This window comes from Ricinus communis, chromosome 3, assembly GCF_019578655.1.
Source record: "Ricinus communis isolate WT05 ecotype wild-type chromosome 3, ASM1957865v1, whole genome shotgun sequence".
NCBI classification, from domain to species: Eukaryota; Viridiplantae; Streptophyta; class Magnoliopsida; order Malpighiales; family Euphorbiaceae; genus Ricinus; species Ricinus communis.
This window is the reverse complement of record NC_063258.1, coordinates 25148041-25160369: the sequence shown is the minus strand read 5'-3', so window position 1 is coordinate 25160369 and position 12329 is coordinate 25148041. Positions and strand designations below refer to the sequence as shown.

At 34.4% G+C, this 12329-nt stretch overlaps 2 protein-coding genes across 2 annotated transcripts; one reads left to right on the top strand and one right to left on the bottom strand.

Moving 5' to 3' along the window:
• The first annotated feature begins 3141 nt into the window (after positions 1 to 3141).
• LOC8268277 (triphosphate tunnel metalloenzyme 3) lies at positions 3142 to 5698 on the top strand. Its single transcript, XM_015727292.3, has 2 exons — positions 3142 to 4080; positions 5449 to 5698. Coding segments are annotated over exons 1-2 (606 nt in total). The 5' UTR covers positions 3142 to 3475; the 3' UTR covers positions 5450 to 5698.
• A 511-nt stretch (positions 5699 to 6209) lies between these two features.
• On the bottom strand, positions 6210 to 8688 carry LOC8268276 (nucleolin). The gene is made up of 4 exons (XM_002532276.4): positions 8533 to 8688; positions 8242 to 8390; positions 6866 to 6924; positions 6210 to 6769 (listed from the first exon to the last, which is right to left on the bottom strand). The coding sequence occupies exons 2-4, from the start codon at positions 8365 to 8367 to the stop codon at positions 6430 to 6432; spliced, it is 525 nt and encodes a 174-aa protein (XP_002532322.1). The 5' UTR covers positions 8368 to 8390; positions 8533 to 8688; the 3' UTR covers positions 6210 to 6429.
• Positions 8689 to 12329: the final 3641 nt, after the last annotated feature.

Genomic DNA, 12329 nt, shown 5'->3' with positions numbered 1-12329 from the left:
TCTTATTGACGAGGTCCTGAAAAATAACCTTGTCAGATGAAAATATAACTTCACAATTAAAGGAGGATATCAACTTTAGAATAGGAAGCAATTGAAATGGAAAAGAATGGACATAAAGAACATCAGCTTCTATGACATCTGAGACCAATTTGATTTTTCCCTTACCTTAATAGGAACTCCTTTCCCATTAGCTATAGAAACAAGTGAAGACATTGGGCAAAAATCAAAAAATTTAGTTACTATGTTTGTCATATGATTAGTGGCACCGGAATCAACAACCCATAAATCATGCAAATTATTAATTTCTAATGCAGTCATAAAGGTAGTAAGAATACCTTGGCTATTCGCAAAGTTTGCATCAGTTAAGAACCCAAAAAATTTGCTGAGAAGTCCAGCTGATGTAGCAGACTCATCCCCCTTCTGGTTAATAGTTTCATTTTAGACTGTTCCTTGGCCATGTTTTTCTTATAAATAGCTAGCAAAATCTTTTAACAAGGCAATAGGATTAGAAGAGAATGAATCAGTTGTATGAGTAGCCACATGAGCCTTGTAGTTAGTGGCTTGTTTCGAATTTCCTCTTTTCTTATCTTTTAAAGCATTGGGTATCAACTCTAGATGGAGACTCCAACATCGATCAATTGTATGTCCAAGAGAATTGCAATGATCACACTTTAAATTTGGACGCTTTCCTTTGTAAGCTTTTGATTTTGAAGATTGATGACTAAGATAGGCATGTACCTTTGAGCTATTGTTTATTGTTTCACGAGACATAACCTTTCATGAACTTCTTCATGCTGAATTAAAGCACAAATACTCTTTAAAGATGGCAATTCTGATGTCATTAGTATGTTACTTCTAAAGTCTTCAAAGTCAGAACCAAGACTGGCCAACAGTTAAAAAACTCTGTCTTCTTCAGTTCTTTTCTGTAAAATAGTTGAATCAATAGAATGAGGTCGGTACACCTCCAATTTATTCCATAGACCTTTTAATCTGTCTAATAAATTAACAAAGGTTTCTCCATCTTGATGGAGATTAGCAATCTTTTGTTGAATTTGGAAAATTCGAGCATAATTATTTTGATTACCATACATTTCGCGAACAGCTTCCCACAAATCTAAGGCAGACTCAGAATAGCTGAATATTTCACTAATGCCTCTTTCCATGGAGTTAAGAATCCATGACATAACCATCTGGTCCTTTAACAACCAAGCCTCATATTCAGATGATTCAATGGCTGGAGCCTTTTCTTTGCCATTGATAAATCCCAATCTGGATCTCCCACTAAGAGCAATAGTGACTACCCTTGACGATGGTAGATAATTGAATTCATTTAACAAGATAGAAGTCAGTTTTTGAGAAGTGTTAACGTCACTTTCAGCTGCACTAGAGAAGGCAACAACCACCTGTTTTGATGAATTAGATTCATTACTTCCTTTGTCAATCATGATCAACGGATGATTGATAAATAAAAGAGGTAGGACCACTACTTTGATACCATGAAAAAAAATAAAGTGTGGAAGAAAAAAGGGATAAATGTTATTCATCATTTATATACAGATTACAAGAGTATATATAGGAAGGTCTAGCCTTGGAGGTTAAGGCTTATACAGAGAATAATACATAAAATTAACCTAAAATCATGCATGTACAACTATCTAATATAGCTAAAATAGGAAACAAGTAAATTAGGAAGAAACGAAAACATAGATATAGAGAATATCTTCCAATATATATATTTGTGTTACGTTTTATATATTAGTAATTAATATTAAAAGACTAATAAGATTGATTAATAATAATACACCTAAAGAAAAAAATAATAGGATAAAGCTCATATTAAACACATGCAAACTATGTGAAAAATAATAAAAATATAAAATATATATTAAAAAATATTAAAAAAATAAAACATGCGGTACTCATTTAATGCAAAATATATCTCCGTTCCTTAAGAAAACGTCAAATTACATAGTAATTTTTTAAATTTTATCCAAAATATTATATACATACTTACATATATAATATAAAATTATAATAAATATACATATTTCAAATCGAGGTAGAAATTCGAATGGGATGTAGGGAAGCAAGAAACTCCATTTGACAATGATTTCATTAATCTAGTTTGTCCTTATACTTTTTATTCTTTCGTTTTCTTATTAGTTTTCTTTTGAGACAAAAGCTTTATCATTCACAATATTCATAGACTTCTAATTATTTGCAATCAATGAGAACAAAAGAGCTTCTAAACTATCCATAAATTGGGCAATTAATTTTGCTCTTATAGGAAGATATTCATGATGCTAGAAATACTTCTTGGCCATAAGAGTAATAGTAATATACATATATGAGCAACAAGTTTGATCGAGTGCAATAATGGCCTTCCAACTTTATTTATTTATTAATTTCTTTACAGAATTTCACGTTGTTAGAATATAAAAATGTTCAAAAGAGCTTATAATATTTGCTAATATCTAATGATTTAAATAATTATATTTTGATAATCGTTGAACTTAGTCTAATTTTTATTGATAAACTCTTTCCTATGCCTATTTAAAAGTGCTAAATTATTAGTATTTTATTTGATAAACACACATGTAACATCCATTTCTATGGGAATAATTTAGGTGCTACGAGAAATTAATTGAGTTAATCATGTTTTAAAAAGTGTTATATAAATAATATTTAAAAAGTAAATATATTTAAAAAATATTAAAATAAATGAGTGAGTGAAAAAACTAAAAAAAGAATAAATAAATAACGAGAATGAATAAATAAAAAACTTATAAACTACATAATATGAGTGAACTCAATTAACAAATATTAGTTATAAAACTATATAAAATTTAACTCTCACTTTTGCGTGTTTCAGAACCAATATTATTTAAAATATAACTATTGTTTTTGATAAAAAAAAAAGTATTTAGAGGTTATTTAATTTAATCCTAAAATGATAAGTTTTATGATAAATTAATTAAAAGGTTAAATGATCTAGTTCATACTTTAGCAATACTTGGTCCTTATTTAAAAAAAAAAAAAAACAAACAAACAAAAATATAGCGAGCAATCTGCCAGGATGCAAGAGCAAGAGCAACACTTTGGGCATATGTGGTAGGCCAGGATGGGCTTGGCCCAGTTGCAAAAATCTCTACTCATCTATCAAAATTCAGAACATTTTCTTCCTGCAGCAAAGCAAAGTCCGTTCATGCCTTATCGGATGCTGCCAAAATGCTGAGAAGAAAACCAACCAAAATCGAACTCAAAATCGAAGACAAAGAAGAACTCGAAGAAGCCCGCAAACGCGCCGCCGCCGCCGCCGCCGCTGCCGCCACCTCCTCCACCACCATCACCTCCACCACCTCCACCGTCACCTCTCTTCTCCACTTGCTCGACCGTACCAACCAAACGAACCCATCTTCCAAATCCAACCGTATCGGCCTCTCCTCTTAAAAGAAACATACACACGCACAAGATCATGGAAGTAGAAGTTAAATTGCGGATTCAAGATGCAGCCAATCACACTCGCCTTAAAACCCTTCTTTCGCCTTCTCACATCAAAACCCATAACCAGCAAAACCTCTTCTTTGACTCTATCTCTTCCTCTCTTTCCTCTCAACTTGCTGTTCTTCGCATGCGTTTCTTTAACAATGATTCCCTTTGTGTCCTGTCTCTAAAGGCAAAACCTTTACTTGTAAACGGTGTGAGTCGTGTACAGGAAGATGAAGAGGAAATCAACCCAACAATTGGCCGTGAATGCGTGGCTGACCCATCGAAATTGATTTCGATTGAATCGAGGATTATAAGTAGGTGCAAAGAGGAATTTGGCGTCGGGAGTGAAATGGGTTTTGTGTGTTTGGGTGGGTTTGAGAATGTCAGAGATGTTTATGAATGGAAAGGGTTTAAATTAGAGGTTGATGAGACTAAGTATAGCTTTGGGGTTTCTTTCGAGATTGAGTGTGAAACTGCTGATCCTGAGGATGCTAAGAGAGAGATTGAAGAGTTTTTGAAGGGAAATGGGATTGATTATAAGTACTCTGAGATGTCAAAGTTTGCTGTTTTTCGATCTGGGAAGTTGCCTTAGTAAGTTAAATTGAATAATTGGGATCATGAGTATTTCCGTTTATTGGATTTCGAAGTGATTATTAATTATGGGTGCAATAGATTGATGTTCATTTTATGTCGTTGTTCTTGGCGCATTATGGTTGTTGCTTTGAATATTTACCAGTCAAGTTGCAATCTTTGATCTTTTAATTGGGATTTGATAAGGGAGATTGTTGTTTATTTCCTTAATAATTGGTATAGCACTGTTGTACCTTCTGATTAAATTGAAAAATTATATTTTTATTTAGTTTGTTTGATTTGGAAATAACACGGATACTGATACAAATTTAGTGCTGGTAATGATCAAAACTTAATTGCTCCCATTGAGAAAGAGAACTGACTAGTCCTAAGGCAAAAGGCTCAGAAACTTAACATCACTATTCTTCATCGTTTATTCATTTCTTCTGCTTTGTAGAAGTCTTAATTGCTGGTTTTGTAGTTCATGTCACTTCTTGTTTATAGCGTGTCTATTACTTCTGTTAATTTCACACGCAGGTAGCTCCTTTTTTTTCTTCTAAAGCCTTTCACTTGATAATCATATTCACTTAATTGGACATTTAGGCCATTAACTGGACCTTAGCTATTAGATTTTGTTGTTATTTTTATCTTGGCAGCAAAGATGCCAATGCAGCAATGTGATGTATGTGCGCATTAAATCTGTTGTGTGTTGCGGAATCCATGTCTCAAATGTCTGGAGTTACCTTGCTCTCTCATATTACCTTCAGCTATAATAACTTTCTTGTGCACCTGCCTGGAGCTAGTAGTCGAGGAATTGAGTGCCTATCTCTTACTGCCACTGTTGTAGGGTTTTAAATCTATCCTTTCTTTTTCCTTTCCTTGAACCAAGGTGGAAAAAGAAAAAGACCTTGTAAGGACCTTGTAGATGCTAGATCGAAGCTTTCAGGATCCTATGAGCTAATTTAATTTTACAAGAAGTAAAAGTTCTGTGCGTGCATTGAAGCCAAAACAAATTAGCAGCTTGATGAGCTGGTTGAGTTACTGGCCTGCCATCTCAAAGAATCTTCTATCATCAGTTTTGTTTCTGAAAATATCATCTCGCGCAGTTGATATTTTTTAAAGCATTTCATGATACTCATTTTGAGCTTGCTCACCTAGGATGGTTTGGTAAGTATTGAATCTCAAGAATTGTAGTAAACATGCTCTCTCTTTTTCTTCCTTGACATCCCTGTGTTTTTATCCTTTTCCTTAGGTACATGGAGATAAGTAACTGTGAAGGGCCTGATTATATCATTGATTGCTGTAGCTGTTTCTAGAATAAATGGTTATAATCCCATCTAAACTGCAATGATAATGGATCTAATAAATGTTTAACATGCTGTTTTGTAGGTCATCCTGAGTTCCTGATATCACTGACTTGGGGAATCCTGATAATATACCTAAGATCAGAGACAGTATGACAGCTCTATTAATTTCTTTCCTCCAGTGCAGCGTATGCTCAAGAGACACCTACATTCTTCATGGCGATTGATAATAGACTATTTTGTTTTCTTGTAGCATTTTTATCTTGTAAACTCTATGAAATTACCCATGTTCAGTTGATCGGTGTCAATGGCTTAGATTGCTTCTTTTCTTTCTAGCCTCATCTGCCCGTTTCTCATCGAGTACAAGTTCAATTAAGGATTTAAAGTTATTGCTAAGTAAGTAACCTTTCAGATAAGCAGGAAACAGGGCTTTAATGTAATATAACAGCACCAGCACTAAGTTTATTTCCTATTCATAAGCTGTGAAGTGCTTTAGAAACTAAGAGCATAATTCTCCATCATCCATAAACTAAAACTAAAACAAGCAGCATGCTGAATCGAGCTTCTGGCCGAAAACAATAGTTAGTAGTATCCATGCTGGTCGGTGGACCACAAAACATTGAGCTTAAGCAGCTAGAATACTCCTTAAGCTATAATATTCTATAGCACCTCAGAAACATACTTGACCTAAATTTGCCACTTCAGCCTATGGGTCCAAACCCCTCTGTAGCTCCTCGGAAACATGCTTAACTACCATGTCTGACCACCAAATCATTCATCATAAGAGAGGGGGGGAAAAGAGAGGGGGGGAAAAGAAAGAACTCCATTTGATATGACTAGTTCCACTAACTAAAATAAAGGGGCCACTAAATTCCATAAAAGGAAAAGGAAATAAACATTATACAGCACAATATTCTCTGGCAACATAACACCATTGGTACCAGAAAGAGGTTCATTCAGAACAAGGATATGGTAAATTCTACTCTATGCAGACTGACAATCCGGATCCTCTCCCCCTACTAAAAGCTACCTATCCAAAACGGAAACACAAGACCTACTATCACTTTCACTTCCTCTTCTTAGCTGGTGGCTGGGGAACCTCTTCTTCCTCCTCCTCTTCTTCCTCCTCTTCATCCTCTCCATCCTCGTCATCGTCCTCTTCATCACCATCATCGTCGTCGTCGTCGTCGTCCTCATCATCACTTCCTCCTTCACCATTGGCTTCAGGATCATCCTCAGGATCCGCTTCCTCCTCACCTTCTTCACCAGAGAAATCCTCATCATTTGCATCATCATCCGGATCTGCATTATCATCATCATCATCCTCATCGTCATCTTCTGTATCACTAGCATCTTTGTTTTCCGCATCAGGGCGCTTCCTCTTGAAAAGTTCATCCAAAGGAAACCTACAAAAGGAGTTCCACCTACCATTTAATTCCAGTCCCTCTCTACTAATTTAGGTGTTAGATGAAGCCAGGAGATTTTTCTTTTTGTTTCTTTACCTCTCATCAATCGCAGTCAGCTTTGATGATGTATTGATATCATTCAGCAGTGATCCAGCCTGGAGAAACCATAAATCAGATAATCAAATATTACATACAGACTTATAAAAGCAACCAAGGCTACTCTAAATGATAATAGTTTGTATCCTTGACATCTCCAACAAGATTGAGAACAAAAATCTGCTTGGAAATTTTGTGGGCAAGAGTGCCAAAATGCTTGAAATCTTGAAGTGTTAAAAGATGCCAAAACACTGAAAATTCTGAAATCTCAATAGCTTTTCCAAATGGCTTACAGAACATTTAAAGATGTAACAAAGAAGTATCTAAAAAAGGAGAGATACTTGGGGATATAAGTGATAGTAATTGCATGTCCTTTTGGCTTGCCACATATAGAAATTGTAGTATCAGATTAAAATTATTCTCTGAGAAACAGCAAAAGAAATTGTGATACAGCAAACACCAAATAAAAGTTAAGTCTGTACGATATTGAAATACTGTCCATAGGACTGCATTTCTATTTATAAGGTGAATCAGACCCTCATTTTTGTCCTCTGAAACTCTGAAATTGAAGCTCCTCTGTCCAGAGGAAGTGCAAATGAAAATGATGCAACAATTACAACCATAATGTAGGACAAAAAAAAAAAAAAGGAAATAGCAAATAATAGGGCAAGCACCAAATAGTGTAGAGGAATGTCCACTGGCGATTAGATTAAAAGCCAAGAAAAATACCATATAACAACTTCTATTCTAACTAAACACCAACCAAAATCGGTCGGACCTCTCATCGAACAGTATTATATATTTGTAACCCTCAAGACTGACTATAAAAGCAAAGCCAGTTTTATTTTTTAGTAAGGATCAAGCATACATCATTTCCTAATAGTGAGGAGGAGCCAGAGTAATTGAGATACCATATGGGAAAGCTGATCGCAATGGACAGGAAAACCCCATTAATATAAAGCCTAATTAGCGCAAGTAAGATCGCAGACTACAAGCAATCAAGGCAACTCCATAAAAGCCAGATTTAACATGAGCAAAACAGTTAAACAAGAAATAACCGCACCTACTAGCTGCAATTTCAAAATAAACCCCACTTCTCAAACTTTTAAGAAAAAGGGGACCCAAAACACAGTGTAAGTGAAGATTTACTACAACACCTTCAACATAAAACACATTAATAGTTAGATTTATGTATATAGGATGGTCAAAGTCACAGATACAAAGCAATGCTTACATTCAACCAAAAGGAAAAGAACCCTAATTTACAAAATCCAGTGTAGAGACTACCAAACCTAAAAGCATAACAAAAAGAGAAGTACAAACAACACACAAAAGACAACTTTTTGAGAGATTAAGAGGAATAATGAGAAGTATACCACAAAGAACAAGCGAGCAAGAGACTCCCAAGCAGAAACAGCAGTCTCAACCACCATAGCTTCCACAACAGAGCAAGCCCAAATTGTCCTTTCAACAGAAGAATTAGTGACACTACCCACCTCCATTGCAATCTTTAGCAACACAAACACTAAAAAAAGAAAAAAAAACACAAAATTTCCAAAAAAAAAAAGAAATTAGAGAGAAACACAAGACTTAGTCAATGAATTTAACAAACATAAAGCAAAAGATAAAAAAGAGAGAGAGCAAAAGAAGAAGAAGAAGAGAGAGACCTGATTGGGTTCCTGGGTCTGGCCGTCTGGGTCCGGTTAGTGTAAACCCTAGGATTTGGTCCGATTAGGGGTTTTGAGTGATAAAAGTTGATACTTCCAGATATATATTTTCTCCTATTTCCAGACTGGAAAGTTCGAGAGTTGATAAAGTTTTTAAACTCAACGTGTCGTGGCATGATCAATTTGGGATTTGGAAATAGTTGTTTCTTTTCAAATTTTCACTCTTGACTTTTTAGCTAAAAAATTAAATTAAATTAAATTAAATTAAAATTCGTGACTTGGAGTTATGACTGGTGACGCTTTGGATCTTGTGCCACCGATTCATGTTAACTGATTGTAACATAGTAAGTAATCTTGTGTCCCTGAGATAATCATGATTGTAAATGTCCCAATGTCATAATTATGACAACTGCATTAGATTCCTTCATTTGATTGGTGAGGTCATTTGTATCTTCACTGACCTCGCAAACACTGGAATGAGGAAAGATGAGTAATGATTTTTGGATAAATTGTAAATTAGAATTTCTAAGCTGAAGTGTATCAGATATTTCAAAAAGTTTAATTAATTAATTAATTATTTTTATATTTGAATAAACAAATTAAAATTAAAGTTTATATAATATAAAAAAGAATTAAAGGTAATTGTATGCTCTGCTTGCTGTTATAGTGCAGATTGATAGCATCAAGTCCTGAGATTTCAGTATTTTATTAGAGCATATTTATTTATTTATTTTTGTTTATAAACCCTTCAAAATAAATAAATAGATAAACATATAACTATGGAGCGCTGAAAATATCTAAAAGACCTGAAAATTAGAAATTATTTATTGCTTTATTGTAAAACATCAAACAAGAAGGTTTGCTTCCAATTTATTACTACAAAGAATAAAATAAAATAACTAACACTAAAGCTAGCTAATGAAAACCCAAAATACTAACTAAACGAAAATTAAAAATTATTAGCATTGCATATGGATATGGCTTCTGGAGGGACAGCGTTCACAGGGTTGAGACTACCGCATGTCTGGGTTACTCTGAAGGCACTGCAACAAACGGGATACAATGTAGAAGGACCGTATATTCCATATACGGCATTGATGCATGGGCTTATCAGACTTAGAGCTTGATAACATTGTATGTCATATTCGAACATTTGTTTCAGTAGTATCGGCGATTGATCTTCGACCAAAGGAGGCAGCAGCTTCGATGCACAGTCATCATTGGATGGTGGTGCTGGTTTCTGTTTTGGTGGTGGTGCTGGTTTCTGTTTTGGCGGTTGTGGGGTTTGTTTTGGCGGTGATGGTGGCTGTGGGGTTTGTTTTGGTGGTGATGGAACTGATGGATGTTGATCATCATTGGCCACGCAGTCACACACACAATTGCTGTAACCTGCACCAGAATTAATTCGTCTCACAAGATGAGTACCAGGAGGACAGTCACGGTAGCAAAAACAAGCAGAAGCAGAAGATTGTTCAATTTCTGCATGTGCAGAGCACAAAAACATTACTGAAATAGCAATAACTGAGAGCCTCATCATTCTTGTCATGTCTCTTCCAAGAAAGAAAATCAATTGCTCTCTGTTTATAAATTGTTTAACATAACTGAGCTTATATAGTAAAATACATAAAGCATAGTTTGATTAAACTATAATACTAATTCAGTCATCTGGATGTGATAAAATTCTAATTCAATTATCTTATTATAAATTTATTAGCTATTATAATACTCATCCAATATAGTTAAACTAAAATTCTATTTATTAGCTATCGTAATACTCATCCAATTGAAGTAAAATTATAATAGACATCCATTAAGACTAATTCTACTATATTTATATAACTTTCGTGAAAACCAGAGTATGCCAATATTGGTTAAAGTATTAATATCTTAAGAGAACTATAATTGGTAATGGTTTAGATGTATAATTGTGTATGCCCAATTAGTATGTTGGTCCGTTTATTATATTTCTCTACATATTGTGTAATTATATTATTTTGTTTAACTTAATTTGAACTTCAGGATGCTCTTTGATTGGAACAGAAAGATGAGTTCATTTTCACCAAAAAAAAGAAAAAGGAAAAGAAGTTCATGAAAATGAATAGAAGCTAATATCTATTTGTAGATTTAATGACATCCCTTAATACTACGTAGGCTCTTCAACCATGGAGGAACTAAGTTGCAGGAAAATGTGGGCTTACTGTTTTATTTGTGCACTTGGAGGTCATCGAACTATTTTTCTGTTCTGAAACCTTGGATGCTTTTATTTTTAAAGAACAGATCATTGATGATTTGGTTTAAATGTTGTCAGATGAGTGTTATTTAGTTCAATATTTGAACATACCACAAAGTTTCAGCTAAGACCATGGCAATGTCTATAAACTTGGAAGATAACTACTTGATTCAACAGCAATCGCCATTGTCCTTCAAAACAAAGAAGTGGTAGGTTCTTAAATACTGAAAGATGACCAATGGTTTTGAGTTCCTATCATTCCTGAAGAATGTGAAGATTTATTTTGGGACTGATTGAAACACTGAAAGTTAAATATTACCAGCAGGAAGAGAGCGATTGAAAGAAAGAAGAAGGATAAAACAGAAAATAGCAATGAAAATTATCAAAATTGGAGAAACAAATGAAAAGCTCGGCGAATCATTATTAGATTTAAATATTCAAGTACTTCCACAAATTCTCAAGGAGCATTCGGCAAATCATTTTTTAGTCATGCCTTTAAGATGTTGTTAGATCACTATGCAAAGCCTGGTCTAGATAAACAGACTAGTGTCTCTCAAAACAAACAGATACAGCTATTTTAACTTGTTACTTTAATTTAAAGTTTTTATATACAACTCACAAATAATTAATTAGCATTTGATTAATTGCAACTCGTCTTCATTAAGAATATAAATAACATTCAATTTAGCAGTTTACATATAGCATTAATACCATTCAGATGAATTCCTATATTTAAGTCTATGAAACTGTTGCATCTGCATTAGCTTAAAGGATCCCTCGTCCCTTCTCAAACCACAAGCAATACCCTCCAACTCCTGAAAAATTAGTCAGTGCAACACTTTTTCTGTTTTACGTTTTTATATTTCTCATGGCATTAGCATTACCATCAAAGAAACATCGCATGCTCATCCTACTGTACATTGTTGTAGGAATAGCAGCTTTGGTTCCAGTAGGACTATCACAACTGGAACCATTTCCAGGTCCATTACCTGAAGTATCATTGCCAGGACTATTGCCAGGGGGGCAACCTGGAACTGGAGCATGTTGGTCATCTATATTCAAAGTTGAAGGATGTTTTGTTGAAGTTATGGAGGCACTTATTAAGGGCCAATTTGGTGAAATTGGCACTGCTTGTTGCAATGCCATCTTATCAATCGAAGACAACTGTTGGCCTCAAATGTTCCCACTGCACCCTTTCCTGGCACCTCTACTCAAGGGTTTCTGTAATGGAGTTGCACTGGCATCTGCTCCTAGCCTATTCTAGTTTGGGTCAAGAATAATTTTATGATCCTCTATTTACATGATTTTTACTTTGGCAAGTTCAAGAGAATGTTATCCTAATAGGAAGATCATAAAAGTGAATGCATAATTGACATCTTACAACATCTAAGTTCATTTCAATTTTACAGCTGATTTAAGTGTTATACTAACGTTTCTTAGTACTTTGCAATTTGTTACCACTTGGAGTTATAAAATATGAAATTATTATTTGGGGTTTTGCTCTTATACCCACTTTCTTTTATCTGTTTAAAGGACCTTAATTAGTTCATGATAATTCGATTAGTTA